The following is a 12,564-nucleotide window of genomic DNA, read 5'->3' on the forward strand; positions in this document are numbered from 1 at the left end:
AAGAGCCCAACAATGCTTTCCCTGGCCTGCCTTGTCCTTCCCTCACCCAGTCACCTCAGCCTCTCCTGCTCAATTCTTTCTCCTTCCTCCCAGCTTGGCCCCTTGTTCAGGAATACCAGTGTTGGCCCACTGTACTCTGGCTGCAGACTGACCTTGCTCAGGTGAGACTTCCTTCTCTTATAACATGAAGGCTTGCACTGTTACAGGCAAGTTCACCTGGTAGTGCGGACCTGAACATAGCAACCAGAAGAATCATAAATGGCTGAGGTCTTCCAGGAATTCAGATGAAAGGCATCCCCTCTGACTGGGTATTTCAGAGAGGGCTTCCTGAAAGAGGTGGCTGTCAAATAAAGGTCTTAAATTACTTTCATAAGCAGAGCCACGGAGCATTCATGCTCACTGGTCAGAAAGGGCAGCACTGACTCTTTAGGCAGACATAAAGTGACACACTTCAGGCCATGTCCTGTGACAGGTGCTAAGGGCACTGAGAGAGTCAGTCATGGGCCCTTCCCTCAAGGTACCCACAGTATTGAGAGGACAGCAACCATATGGACTTAAAACCATAATAGGAACAGTATTACTACAATGATAAAGCACTCACTACAAGGAGGCCATAGAGGCCTGGAGGATGGACTTTTAGCTCATTGTGAGGAAGTGGAGTGGAGACAGTCTGGAGAAGGTGATGCCTGAGCTGAATAGGTATGAATAGGTATTAGCTAGAAGAAATTTTGGCAAAGATATTTCAAGGGGTGGCATATCTCAGATCCATGAGGAACCATGGAGTTGTATGCAGAATTTTGATGTGATATCATTTATTTTAAGTAGTGCACTGGTAGATGTGAGGAAGGGACAGGAGGTGGGGAAGCCAGTGAGATGTTGGGCTAGACCTGGATGTTGCTTGGATGGGGGGTACCAAGGACAAGGGAAGGTCCAGAATGTTTCCACATGTTTGGCTCCATATATTTGGCTCATCTTAGTTGAGAAGGCCCCAGAAAAGAATGTGCATGAGAAACCAGACAAGACCCAGGAACGTGAAACGTCATAAAACAAGGCTGGGGGCAAGGGGCAGCAAGCTGAAGGCTAGAGTTGAACAAAGTATATAATTCTCCTATATCTCAGGATACCCCTATTCCCACGTCCCTACTATCCTAGGACTGAAAAAGATGGAGCAGCAACTGGAGTGGATGCCATCTGCACCTATCATCCGGACCCCATGGGCCCTGGGCTGAATAGAGAAGAATTGTACCAGCAACTCAGTCAGCTGACCCATGGTGTCACCTTGCTGGGAACCTACACCCTGGACAAAGACAGTCTCTATGTCAATGGTGAGTGTTTGTGCTGCAGTTAGGGTCTCCAGTCCCATACTACTTTATACTAGTAGTTCTAAACCAGGATGATTCTGCTCCCCAGGGGACATTGGCAATGTCTGGAGATATTTCATGTCGTAACCGGAGTGGTACTAGTGACATCTAGTGGGTGCCAGGGGTGCTGCTAAACATCCCACAATATACAATGTAGCCCTCCACCATGAAGAATTATCTAGACCAAATTGTCGATAATGCTGAGTTTGAGAAATTGCTATGTACAGATTTATAGTTCTGATGCAAACCTAGCATTTCCTTGGGGACTTATTTTTGACTGCTTAACACATCATGGGAGGCTGATTTCCTTTCCCTTTTCACCTCTTAGATGACATTTTTCTTCCTCCTTATTTCCACTGCTCCCCACAAGAGCCCAACTGGAGCATGCAGACTCTAGGGGGATAAGTGGGTGATGCAACTCTGTGGCTAAGGTTTCCAAATGGGCAGTGGGTAACCATGTCAACCCTCACCCCATGTCACTCTCTCCATCACGACAACCAATGTTTAAGTTCCCACAGGCCAGTCAGAGCTACACAGACTTCATGAAATAACATCATACTTAGCACATGCTCCATAAGTAATGACTCTGTGCACAAAACCATTGGCAACAATGCCCCTAAGACCAATGCAAACACTGAGAATAGTAACTATAATCATGGTTGATTCTTATCATATGGTTCTTATGTGCCAGGAATTGTGATAACGTCTTTATTTGTATTATCTCATCTCAAAACCCTGTGAGTTGTTGCAGTTATTTTTACAGAGAGAGCCATTGTATATTCAAACAAGAAGTCATTTGCCTGAGATAATCCAGCCATCATGCATGACAGAACAAGACTCAAACCCAGAACTGAATCTAAACCCCAAGTTCCTAACCACAAGGCAACACCACAGACCATCCAGATAGAGAAAGCCTCAAATTTCAGGACAGAAAGGGGCATGAGTGACATCTAGCCTAACAATCTAATCTATATCTTGATTAGTTATTTCCCCTCTATATCAACATGGAGATTTCCTTAAAGCAGTGGTTAACTTTGAGGATTTTGAGGATTGGTGAATGACAGATCTCTGTTTTATGTGATGCTGAACAAGCTGTGCAACCTCTCTAGGCTTTAATATCCCATTTGCAGAATGGAATAAGCATACATGTCATGTAGGATTGTCCTGATTGTCAAATGAAAGAGGTCCAGTCTTGACGCCCACCCCTCACAGAGCACCCAAGGAGATGACCATGACTCAGAGAAACACTCATAAAAAATTCTCAATTCCCAATTCCTTTCAGACTCCAATTTTTATGCCATCCATCTGACTTCCAGTTCTCTTCTTATCTTCATTATCCTAGCCCATTTCCAAAGTTACTCTGATATTCCAAACCACATGTACATTCCCTCTCCATCTTGTTCACTTCCACAGACCCCTCTCTCAACCTGCCACAATTCTATCATTTTTACATCACTCCCAAAAAATCAGAAACTAAGCTATAAAGATAAAATCATATTGTCATAAAATTTGTGAATGGAGAGAAGCTGAGAGAGCAAGGATAAGTTATCTTTCTGGATTGAGAAGACATGGATAAGGCTTGGAACACACTTGTTTGTAAATTTATCCCCAGTTCCTTGTCATGTGGTGTTTAGCATTATTTCTGGTGCTTAGTGTATGTCCCAATAAATAGGGACAGCTCTTACTATTGTATTTTTCTTTTGGCAATAATAACAGTGAAGATGTTCACCATTATTTGCAAAGGACAAGGCACATAAGGGCACTGAATAAAATGTGGCTGTTATTCATTTATGAATCTCACCAAGCATATTAATGAATTTCATCTCTATGTCTACCATCTTACCCTTTCCTTAACTCTTGCCCATTATAACCGTCCTTTATTCCTTTCTGCAGGTTATAACCATCGGTACCAGACCCCTACCACCAGCAGTGAGTATTCACGACTGTGAAATTTCAATGCCCACTCGACCCTATTCCCCAAGCACATTCTTCTGGAGAGAAGCTGACAATGTTTCCTCCCTAAGTGTCCAGCCACAGACTCAGAGGAACCCCCAACTCACCCAGGGTCTTGCTCAGAGTCAAGACAGAAGACCAAATTCTAATGAACAGCTTTGGTCCCACATTCCTTCAGGATGGGACTTAATAATTTTTTCCATGTTCTTTTTTTCTCAGCTCCAGTGACTTCTACCTTCACTCCAGAATCTTCCACAACTCTGTCCTCCATCCTCAACTCTACAGGTAGGAGTCTGCTCTCTGGGACCTGTGAAACTTCAACTCTTCGCGGTCTGGTTGCTATTGACCACCTATCCTTAGCCTATCCTACTCACTGTCTCCCTCGCTCTCTAAACTTTAGCCACATCAGACACTTGTCTGTTCCTCTAGTGTCCTAACCTCTGTCTGGCCTTTATACTAGCTCTTTCTAGAGATCAGCTGCACCTGGGGCCTTATTGCCTTTCAAATCTCAGCTCAACCATCGCCTTTGAAAAACCCTCCTATGAGGATCCCTGGGTGGCTCAGCAATTTAGCACCTGCCTTTGGTCCAGGGCGTGATCCTGGAGTCCTGGGATCAAGTCCTACATCAGGCTTCCTGCATGGAGCCTGCTTCTCCCTCTGCCTGTGTCTCTGCCTCTCTCTCTCTCTCTCTCTCTCTCTCTCTCTCTCTCCCTGTGTGTGTGTGTGTGTGTGTATGTGTCTCTCATGAATAAATAAATAAAATCTTAAAAAAAAAAACGTTCCTAGACTACCTTATAGGAAGTAGCACATCTGAATACACACTTGGGCCACAGGTTTTCTCTATCCACCACCATGAGTATTTTCTCATGGAATTTGCTACTGTTGGCTCTATTTAGTCTATTCATTTATTTGTCACCTTGGAGCTGAGGGCCTAGTCTGCACTTGCTTTATATTTATTGACTGGATGAATGGATGAATGTAGCAATCTTGTATATGTCCACATTTGTGGATTCTATTTGAACATCCAGAAAATCATTCAGGATCTGAACTTGCTTCTTGCTCTGTCTCCTCATCTTGTCCAGATGTGGATCTGAGGGCTCTTGAGTTTCCAGGAACCTGACACAAGGGCTTGGTTTATGTCAAGAAACCATCTTACTCCAACCCTTAAGATTTATTTTAAAAATTGAGTCTATGGGTATTTTTCATGCTTACTTCATGACCCAGGCTGGGTGTCCCTGACCTTTAATCCTGCCATGGGAGTCTGGAGTTGTGGGATCCAAGCTGGTGTCCTATAATTTGATTTCTGTCTTCTGGCATTCTTTGTTTCATGGGTCAAAGCATTGCAAACTTTTTATAAGCTTTAGACAGAATGCACACTTTCCATGTCCTTACTCTACCCGGATCAATTCAACCATTTCTATAATAGGCCTAACTGCTACAAGCTTGTAAATTTGTGACATACACCATAGACCAAGTCATTCCATGTTTGATGGCATCATTTCTGTAGATGCATTCAAGATTTCTTCTTCATCTTTGGGTATGATGGGTATGATGTATCTCAGCATGATTTTCTTTCGGTAAATACTGTTTGGGATTTTTGAAGCTTCCTGAATTGAAAATGTGTGTTTTCAAGAAATTTGGGGGAAGTTTTAGCCACTCTTTCTTTTTTTTTCTAGTTATACCATTACCATTTATTTAGAAAATTTCTTTTGCCCTTAAATTGTACAGGTTCCCTTGTTGAAAATCAATTCATCACAAATATGAGGATTTGCTTCTAGACTTGTGTCTATTCTCATCCAGTACCTTGCTATCTTGATAACTATAGCTTTGTCTGCTGTAGTTTTCTTTTTCTGTGTGTTTTTATTTAAATTCCAGCTACTTACCATAAGTCTTGTATTAGTTTCAGGTGTATGATATAGTGATTCAACACTTCCATACATCACTTCATACAAGTGCACTCCTTAAATCCCTATCACCTATTTCACTCATCTCCCCACCCATCCCTCCTCTGGTGACCATCAGTTCTCTATAATTGAGAGTCCTGTTTCTTTTTTTTTTTTAAGATTTTATTTATTTATTCATGAGAGACACAGAGAGAGAGAGAGGCAGAGACACAGGCAGAGGGAGAAGCAGGCTCTATGTAGGAAGCCCGATGTGGGACTTGAGCCCAGGTCTCCAGGATCAGGCCCTGGGCCAAAGGCAGCTCTAAACTGCTGAGCCACCTGGGCTGCCCGAGAGTCTGTTTCTTGATTTGGCTCTCTCTCTCTCTCTCTTTTTTCCCTATGCTTGTTTGTTTTGTTTTTTAGATTCCATATATGAGTGAAATCATATGGTATTTGTCTTTCTCTGATTGACTTATTTCACAAGTGCAACTCTCTAGCTCCATCCATATTGTTGGAAATGGCAAGATTTCTTTTTTTTATACATATATGTATACATTACATCTTCTTTATCCATTCGTCCGTCAATGGACATTTGAGTTGTTCTTATAGCTTGGCTATTGTAGATAATGCTGCTATAAACATTGGGGTGCATCCCTTTGAATTAATATTTTTGTATTTTCTGAGTAAATACCCAGTAGTACGATTACTGGATCATAGGGTAGTTCTACTTTTAACTTTTTGAGGAACCTCCATACCTTTTTTCAGTGTCACTGCACCAGTTTGCATTCACTCCAACAGTGCAGGAGGGTTCCCCTTTCTCCACATCTTCACTAACACCTATGGTTTCTTATTTTTTAATTATTTTAGCCATTCTGACAGGTGTGAGGTGATTTCTCATTGTAGTTTTGATTTATAACACACCTTATTTATCCACTCATTTGTCAATGGACATTTGGGTTACTTCCACCCTTTGACTATTGTGAATAATGTTGCTATAAACATGGTTGTACAAACAGAAAAATATCTATTTTTGAATTTAAAAAAAACATTGTAGCTGTGCTGTTTATTTGCATGTGGGCCTTGGGTAAAATTTACTTTCTGAGTCTCAGTTTCCCCAACTGTAAAATGGAACTGGTAATACTTCACTCTCAGGATTGAGATGAGGGTAAGTTGAGGTGCTATAGATGAAGTGCCCAGTACAAAGGCTAGCACAAAATTGGTGTTCCTCATATGAAATTTTTAAAATTTTTTTTAATTTTTATTTTTTTAAATAATAAATTTATTTTTATTGGTGTTCAATTTGCCAACATACAGAATAACACCCAGTGCTCATCCCATCAAGTGTCCCCCTCAGTGCCCGTCACCCAGTCACCCCCACCCCCCATCCTCCTCCCCTTCCACCACCCCTAGTTCGTTTCCCAGAGTTAGGAGTCTCTCATGTTCTGTCTCCCTTTCTGATATTTCCTACCCATTTCTTCTCCCTTCCCCTCTATTCCCTTTCACTATTTATATTCCCCAAATGAATGAGACCATATAATGTTTGTCCTTCTCTGATTGACTTATTTCACTCAGTATAATACCCTCCAGTTCCATCCACATCGAAGCAAATGGTGGGTATTTGTCATTTCTAATGGCTGAGGAATATTCCATTGTATACATAAACCACAGCTTCTTTATCCATTCATCTTTCGATGGACACCGAGGCTCCTTCCACAGTTTGGCTATTGTGGACATTGCTGCTAGAAACATCGGGGGGCAGGTGTCCCTGCATTTCATTGCATCTGTATCTTTGGGGTAAATCCCCAGCAGTGCGATTGCTGGGTCGTAGGGCAGATCTATTTTTAACCCTTTGAGGAACCTCCACACAGTTTTCGAGAGTGGCTGCACCAGTTCACATTCCCACCAACAGTGCAAGAGGGTTCCCTTTTCTCCATATCCTCTCCAACATTTGTGGTTTCCTGCCTTGTTAATTTTCCCCATTCTCACTGGTGTGAGGTGGTATCTCATTGTGGTTTTAATTGCACATGGATTGGCAGAATTAATATTGTGAAAATGTCAATATTACCCAGGGCAATTTACACGTTTAATGCAATCCCTATCAAAATACCATGGACTTTCTTCAGAGAGTTAGAACAAATTATTTTAAGATTTGTGTGGAATCAGAAAAGACCCCAAATAGCCAGGGGAATTTTAAAAAAGAAAACCATAGCTGGGGGCATCACAATGCCAGATTTCAGGTTGTACTCAGATGAAATTTGTAAAGGGTATAGTCACCCAGTTCAGACCTCTGGCCTTTTGATTCTTCATACCCTAACCCCAGGATGACCATACAGTTGGTTTTGTTTGTTTGTTTGTTTGTTTGTTTGTTTGTTTTTATGGGGCACTTTTGACAAAGAAAGGGACGGTCGAAATTAACATTTACATGAGAGCCACATGACTGTCCAGGGAAAACCAGGAGATGTGGTCAGTTCATGCATAATTCACTTTTCAAAGATGGCTTAATGAAGCTGAGGCAGGAGTCACTGTACAGGGAACAGACTTGACCACTCAGCGGTTGCACATTCTCCCATGGCAAAGTCAGAAGACTATGCGAGATCTCTATCCCAGGGGCCAGCGGAGTGACTGCTTCTTTTCCTCCCACCAAAATATCTACCAATCGTTTGCCTGTAGACACACTGAGCTGAAGGGTTGGAGGTTCTTTTTGCAGCTGAAATCATCCATCCAGTATAGAGGCCCCTCCCCATCTGTAAGTCTGGCTGGATGCAAGGGTAACACTGAGGGAGTGGCAACCCTTGGATCTGCCTCTTACAGCATCCTAGCCAGAGATCATAATGAAACCCCCTTCCCCTTTCTGGCTGCAGGTGTAAGCCTATCTCTGGTGCCATTCACCCTCAACTTCACCATCACCAGCCTGCGCTACACAGAGGACATGGGGCTCCCAGGATCTGAGCTATTCAGCACCACAGAGAGGACCTTGAATCGTCTGGTAAGACCCCCTCTAATGCCTACCCTCCAGTGCCTACTTTTGTCCTGCCCAGCCCCTTGGCCCATCTACTTACATCCATGTCTTTCATCCCCAGCTCAAACCCTTATTCCAGAACAGCAGTATTGGGCCCCTCTATAATGGCTGCAGACTGACCTTGCTCAGGTGAGAACTCCAGGGTGCACATGCAGGCAATAGGCAGGGGGTGAGGGGACCACTGTTCCAGGGACTGCTGACCAATCTGTCACATTGTGTTCCTAACCAGAAAAATGCAGAATCCTCTCAGACTCTCCTTCTCAGGTAACAACTGCCCAGGTTGAACTCTTCAGGAAGATCATTCTTCTGGAACCCATTGAAAAAACAACTAGTAAATCATGCTAGCTTTATCATAATAGAGCCCTAGTTTTCAACCAGGAGCGATTTCCCTCCCAGAGGATATTTGGCAATGTCTGAAGACATTATTTGTTGTCACAGCTCAAAAGTGGGAATTGCTAATGGCATCTAGCAAGTGAGGTCAGGGATGCAGCGAAATATCCTACAATATGGAGGACTGTCTCCCAGGACCAAGAGTTCCTGACTTGAAATATGCATAGTGCCAAGGTTGAGAAACCTTGCTCTAGGGATGCATAATTCTCTCTCCTGCTTGTGTCACATTTTGGCTCATGGTTGGCCTGCCTGGACCACCTAGCCAGCCCTCCCTTCTTCTGTCCTCCATCAATGACCTCCTGCTTTCTAACCTCTCAGAGGTGGACTTGGAATCGCTGAGTAGTAAACTACAGGGGTTATAAAGAGTCCAACAGGCCTAGCTCCCCTACTTCAAGGCTGCATGACCCTAGCAAGTTACTTAACATCTCTGTGCTTCAGCCTCCTCACCTGTCAGTTGGAGTGTCACCAATTTGCTTTCTTGCACAACAAATTTAGCCTATGATTCTGTTGGATGGTGATTTGGTCTAGATTCTGCTGGTAGATTCTCCTGCCTGACCTGGCTCACCTGATCTTAAATGAGGGTCATTCATATGTCTGCAGTCAGCTCCTGGCTGGGATACTTTGGTTCTCCTCCATAGTTTCTCATCATCCAGCAGGCTAGCTTGGGCTCATTCACATGCTCAGAGTTCCAAGAGCAGCAGAAATGGCAAGCCCTATTGCACACATGCTTTCCAATCCTCTGCTTACATCACATTTGTGAAGATCCATTGGCCAATGCTAGTCTTGTGGCCAAATTCCAATTCAAGAGACAGAGAAACAGATTCCACTAGTGATTGAAGGGAAGAATTTGTGGCCATTTGTGTGAGCATAATAAGGATTAAGATGAAAGGTGCTTAGGACAGGAACTAGCATATTGAGAACATGCAGTAAATTATTCATGACCTTTCCTAAACCCAGGTGCTAAGAATTAACTCCAGCACGTGGGAGCCCCCATCTGTACACTTGGGTCACCTTACCCCTTGTGTGAGATCTCCCAATCACTGACCTTTCATCTGAGGATGGAATGCCCTCAACTTCAAAGATACATTGTCCTCCATCCATGATGCTACGTCTTCCCTTTCCACTGGCCTTGAGATTTCTCTAGCTGTGGGATACCACATAGCCTCATGCCCATCTCCATCCTAGGATGGCTACTTGGCCTCACTCTTTCTTTCAAAAGGCTTAGGCTCTCTCACTGCAAGGTCCATTCCACACCAAGAACTTTGGGCCTATTAATGCCTAATAAAAATAGTTGTAGGGATCCCTGGGTGGCGCAGCGGTTTGGCGCTTGCCTTTGGCCCAGGGCGCGATCCTGGAGATCCGGGATCGAATCCCACGTCAGGCTCCCGGTGCATGGAGCCTGCTTCTCTCTCTGCCTGTGTCTCTGCCTCTCTCTCTCTCACTGTGTGCCTATCAAAAATAAATAAAAATTTAAAAAAATAAAAATAGTTGTATTTTCTTGAGCACTTACTAGGGCTATGAAGTCTGTCCTGTTCATTTGATGGATGAAATAAAAATAAGCCACAGAGAGGTTGAGAGACTTACTCAGAGTCTTGCAGAAATGGAGCAGCAGAACTGGGATTTAAGCCATTTGACACTGCCTTTTTTCCCACCTTGTCCAAGTCCCCTCCATCATGCTTCTGTTGTTAGCATGTATGTTGCCTTATGATTATCATTTTAAAGCTCAGCACAAATGTTAGCATTTGAAGATGCTGCATCCTCTATGCTCAGGGACCATGGTCATCCCATCCATTTCCAATCCTCCACCAGCACCAAGACCATTCCAGGTTGCCTACCATTCTTCCTGCTTTCTCTGTCCCCTCCCTCAGTGAACCTTTTCAGGGGCCCTGCCTGGAGTCCCCACCTCCCCATTCCTGTGTCCTTCCCTGCCCAGGCCGGAGAAAAAGGGAACAGCCACTGGAGTTGATGCTGTCTGTACTTACCACCCTGACCCTGTGGGCCCTAAGCTAGACAGAGAGAAGCTATACTGGGAACTGAGCCATCAGACCCATGGTGTCACTCAGCTGGGCTCCTTCACCCTGGACAAGAACAGCCTCTATGTCAATGGTGAGCAACCTTTTTGTAACCACAAGTTGAAGCTGAGAATCTGCCCCCAGGAAGGGATATAGACTATCCACTTTGCCACAGGACTCACTGTATGTATTATTTTCCACCTAAGCAATGTCCCATGATGAGTCAAAGGCCCTTATAGGCCCTTTGGTTTGCAAACCCTTTTCTTCCCTTTGCATCTCTGCATTTCAGGACTGTGATTTATATACTTGTCTGAGCCACAAAGTCTTTATCCAGACTGATTAAAGGGGATATCCCTCTGGCTGAAGTCAATGATTCAAGCATCTGGCTATCTTTCTCCCTGTTGATATTTCAAAAATCCCCTTTGGACCCTGAAAAGCACAGTTTGCAAGCCCATTTCTAGAAATGTTGGTGTATTTATCTTCCCAAATAAATTACAAGCTCATGAAGACAGGAAACTGGGTCTTTGATTTCTCAGCCATTTAGGAACAAGAAATAGTTACCCCTGAATCACAATTGTTGAACTGTGTAGACTTGCAGTCTTTGTTGGGGGTAGAGGCAGGTGGCTTTGGGCTACACCTTGGACCTCCCTCCCATGCTTGCATTCTAGTTCTGTCTCCTTTTCTCATTTCAGGTTACACCCACCAGATCTCAGCTCCCACATCCAGTGGTGAGTACCCACAGTCTTGATAACCATATGCTCTGGGCCCCGGTGGACAGCAACTGACCCCCTATTCCAGGGCCTGGGGAGAGAGGAAGCCAAGAGACCTGATACTCTTACCCAGTTCCTCCTACATTCAGTGGCTATAGCCGGATAGGAAAGACACCCCACTCAGAATCCCCATTCTTACTCCAGACTGTTTATCCTCAGCTACTGTGACCTCCGTGCTCTTTCCAAGGACCTCAGCGGTGCCAACCCACTTCTCTAGCTACACAGGTAGGCGACTTCTCTCTCCAGCTCCTTGTAAGGAGGCTCAAAGATACATCTGGAAGTTGTAGAGAAAAGCTGCAGTGAGGGATCATGGAGCTGCCATGGGCTCCCCTGCTCTGTTCTGAACTCCACAAGAGCAGAGACTGTGTCCTCCTTATCTTTCCAGCTGTGTTGACCTTGGACAATTGACTGACCCTCTTCTCAGTGTCTTCACCTGCCAAGTAGTTGTTAAAATCCACAGACTTCAGATTTCAGATGTTACTAGTTTTACACGGACTCACATGTGCACATGCACACGTGTGTGTATGTGTGTGTGTACACTCCCATGTACATGTGTGATTCTATACCATTTTATCACGTAGGCAGATTTTTTTTAAGCATCACTGCAGTCAAAGTACAGAACAGTTCTATCACTGCAAGGATCTTTTACAGTTATACCCACCCAGACTCACCCTGGCAACCACTCATGTGTTTACCATCTCTGTAATGTTGCTATTTTGGGAACGTTGTACCAATGGCATCATTATAGCATGTCGCCTTTGGGGACTGACTTTTTTCACTCAGCATAAAGCCCTTAAAATATGCTAACTAACTCTTTTAGCAAACAGTCACTTAGCCTTTATAATTCCTCTACAAAGTAGTATTTTTTAGTGAAGAAATGAAGGTAGAGTAGTCCTCTGTTATCTATGGGGGATTTTTTCCAAAACCCCCAATGGATGCCCAAAACCACAGATAGTACTGACCCCTATATATATGTGTTCTGAGCACTAGGTGTTATTCTGTATGTTGGCAAATTGAACACTAATAAAAAATAAATTTATTATTAAAAAATATACATATGTACCTAGGATAAAGTTTAATTTATCAGTTGGGCACAGGAAGGGATTAATAACAATAACTAATAATAAAATAGAAAAATTATAACAGTAAAAGTTATGTGAATGTGCTCTCTCTCAA

General features: G+C 43.6%; 1 protein-coding gene across 1 annotated transcript in view; it reads left to right on the forward strand.

Moving 5' to 3' along the window:
• The window catches only part of MUC16 (mucin 16, cell surface associated), a 112,300-nt gene that overhangs the window by 51,591 nt on the left and 48,145 nt on the right, over positions 1-12,564 (forward strand). Inside the window, exons 16-24 of the mRNA XM_038565385.1 lie at positions 94-161; positions 1,153-1,325; positions 3,255-3,290; positions 3,534-3,599; positions 8,059-8,183; positions 8,278-8,345; positions 10,540-10,712; positions 11,311-11,346; positions 11,548-11,613. Of these exons, the coding sequence (XP_038421313.1) occupies positions 94-161; positions 1,153-1,325; positions 3,255-3,290; positions 3,534-3,599; positions 8,059-8,183; positions 8,278-8,345; positions 10,540-10,712; positions 11,311-11,346; positions 11,548-11,613 (811 nt within the window). The remainder of the gene's footprint in view (positions 1-93; positions 162-1,152; positions 1,326-3,254; positions 3,291-3,533; positions 3,600-8,058; positions 8,184-8,277; positions 8,346-10,539; positions 10,713-11,310; positions 11,347-11,547; positions 11,614-12,564) is intronic.

This window comes from Canis lupus, chromosome 20 (assembly GCF_011100685.1).
Source record: "Canis lupus familiaris isolate Mischka breed German Shepherd chromosome 20, alternate assembly UU_Cfam_GSD_1.0, whole genome shotgun sequence".
Lineage (NCBI taxonomy): Eukaryota > Metazoa > Chordata > Mammalia > Carnivora > Canidae > Canis > Canis lupus.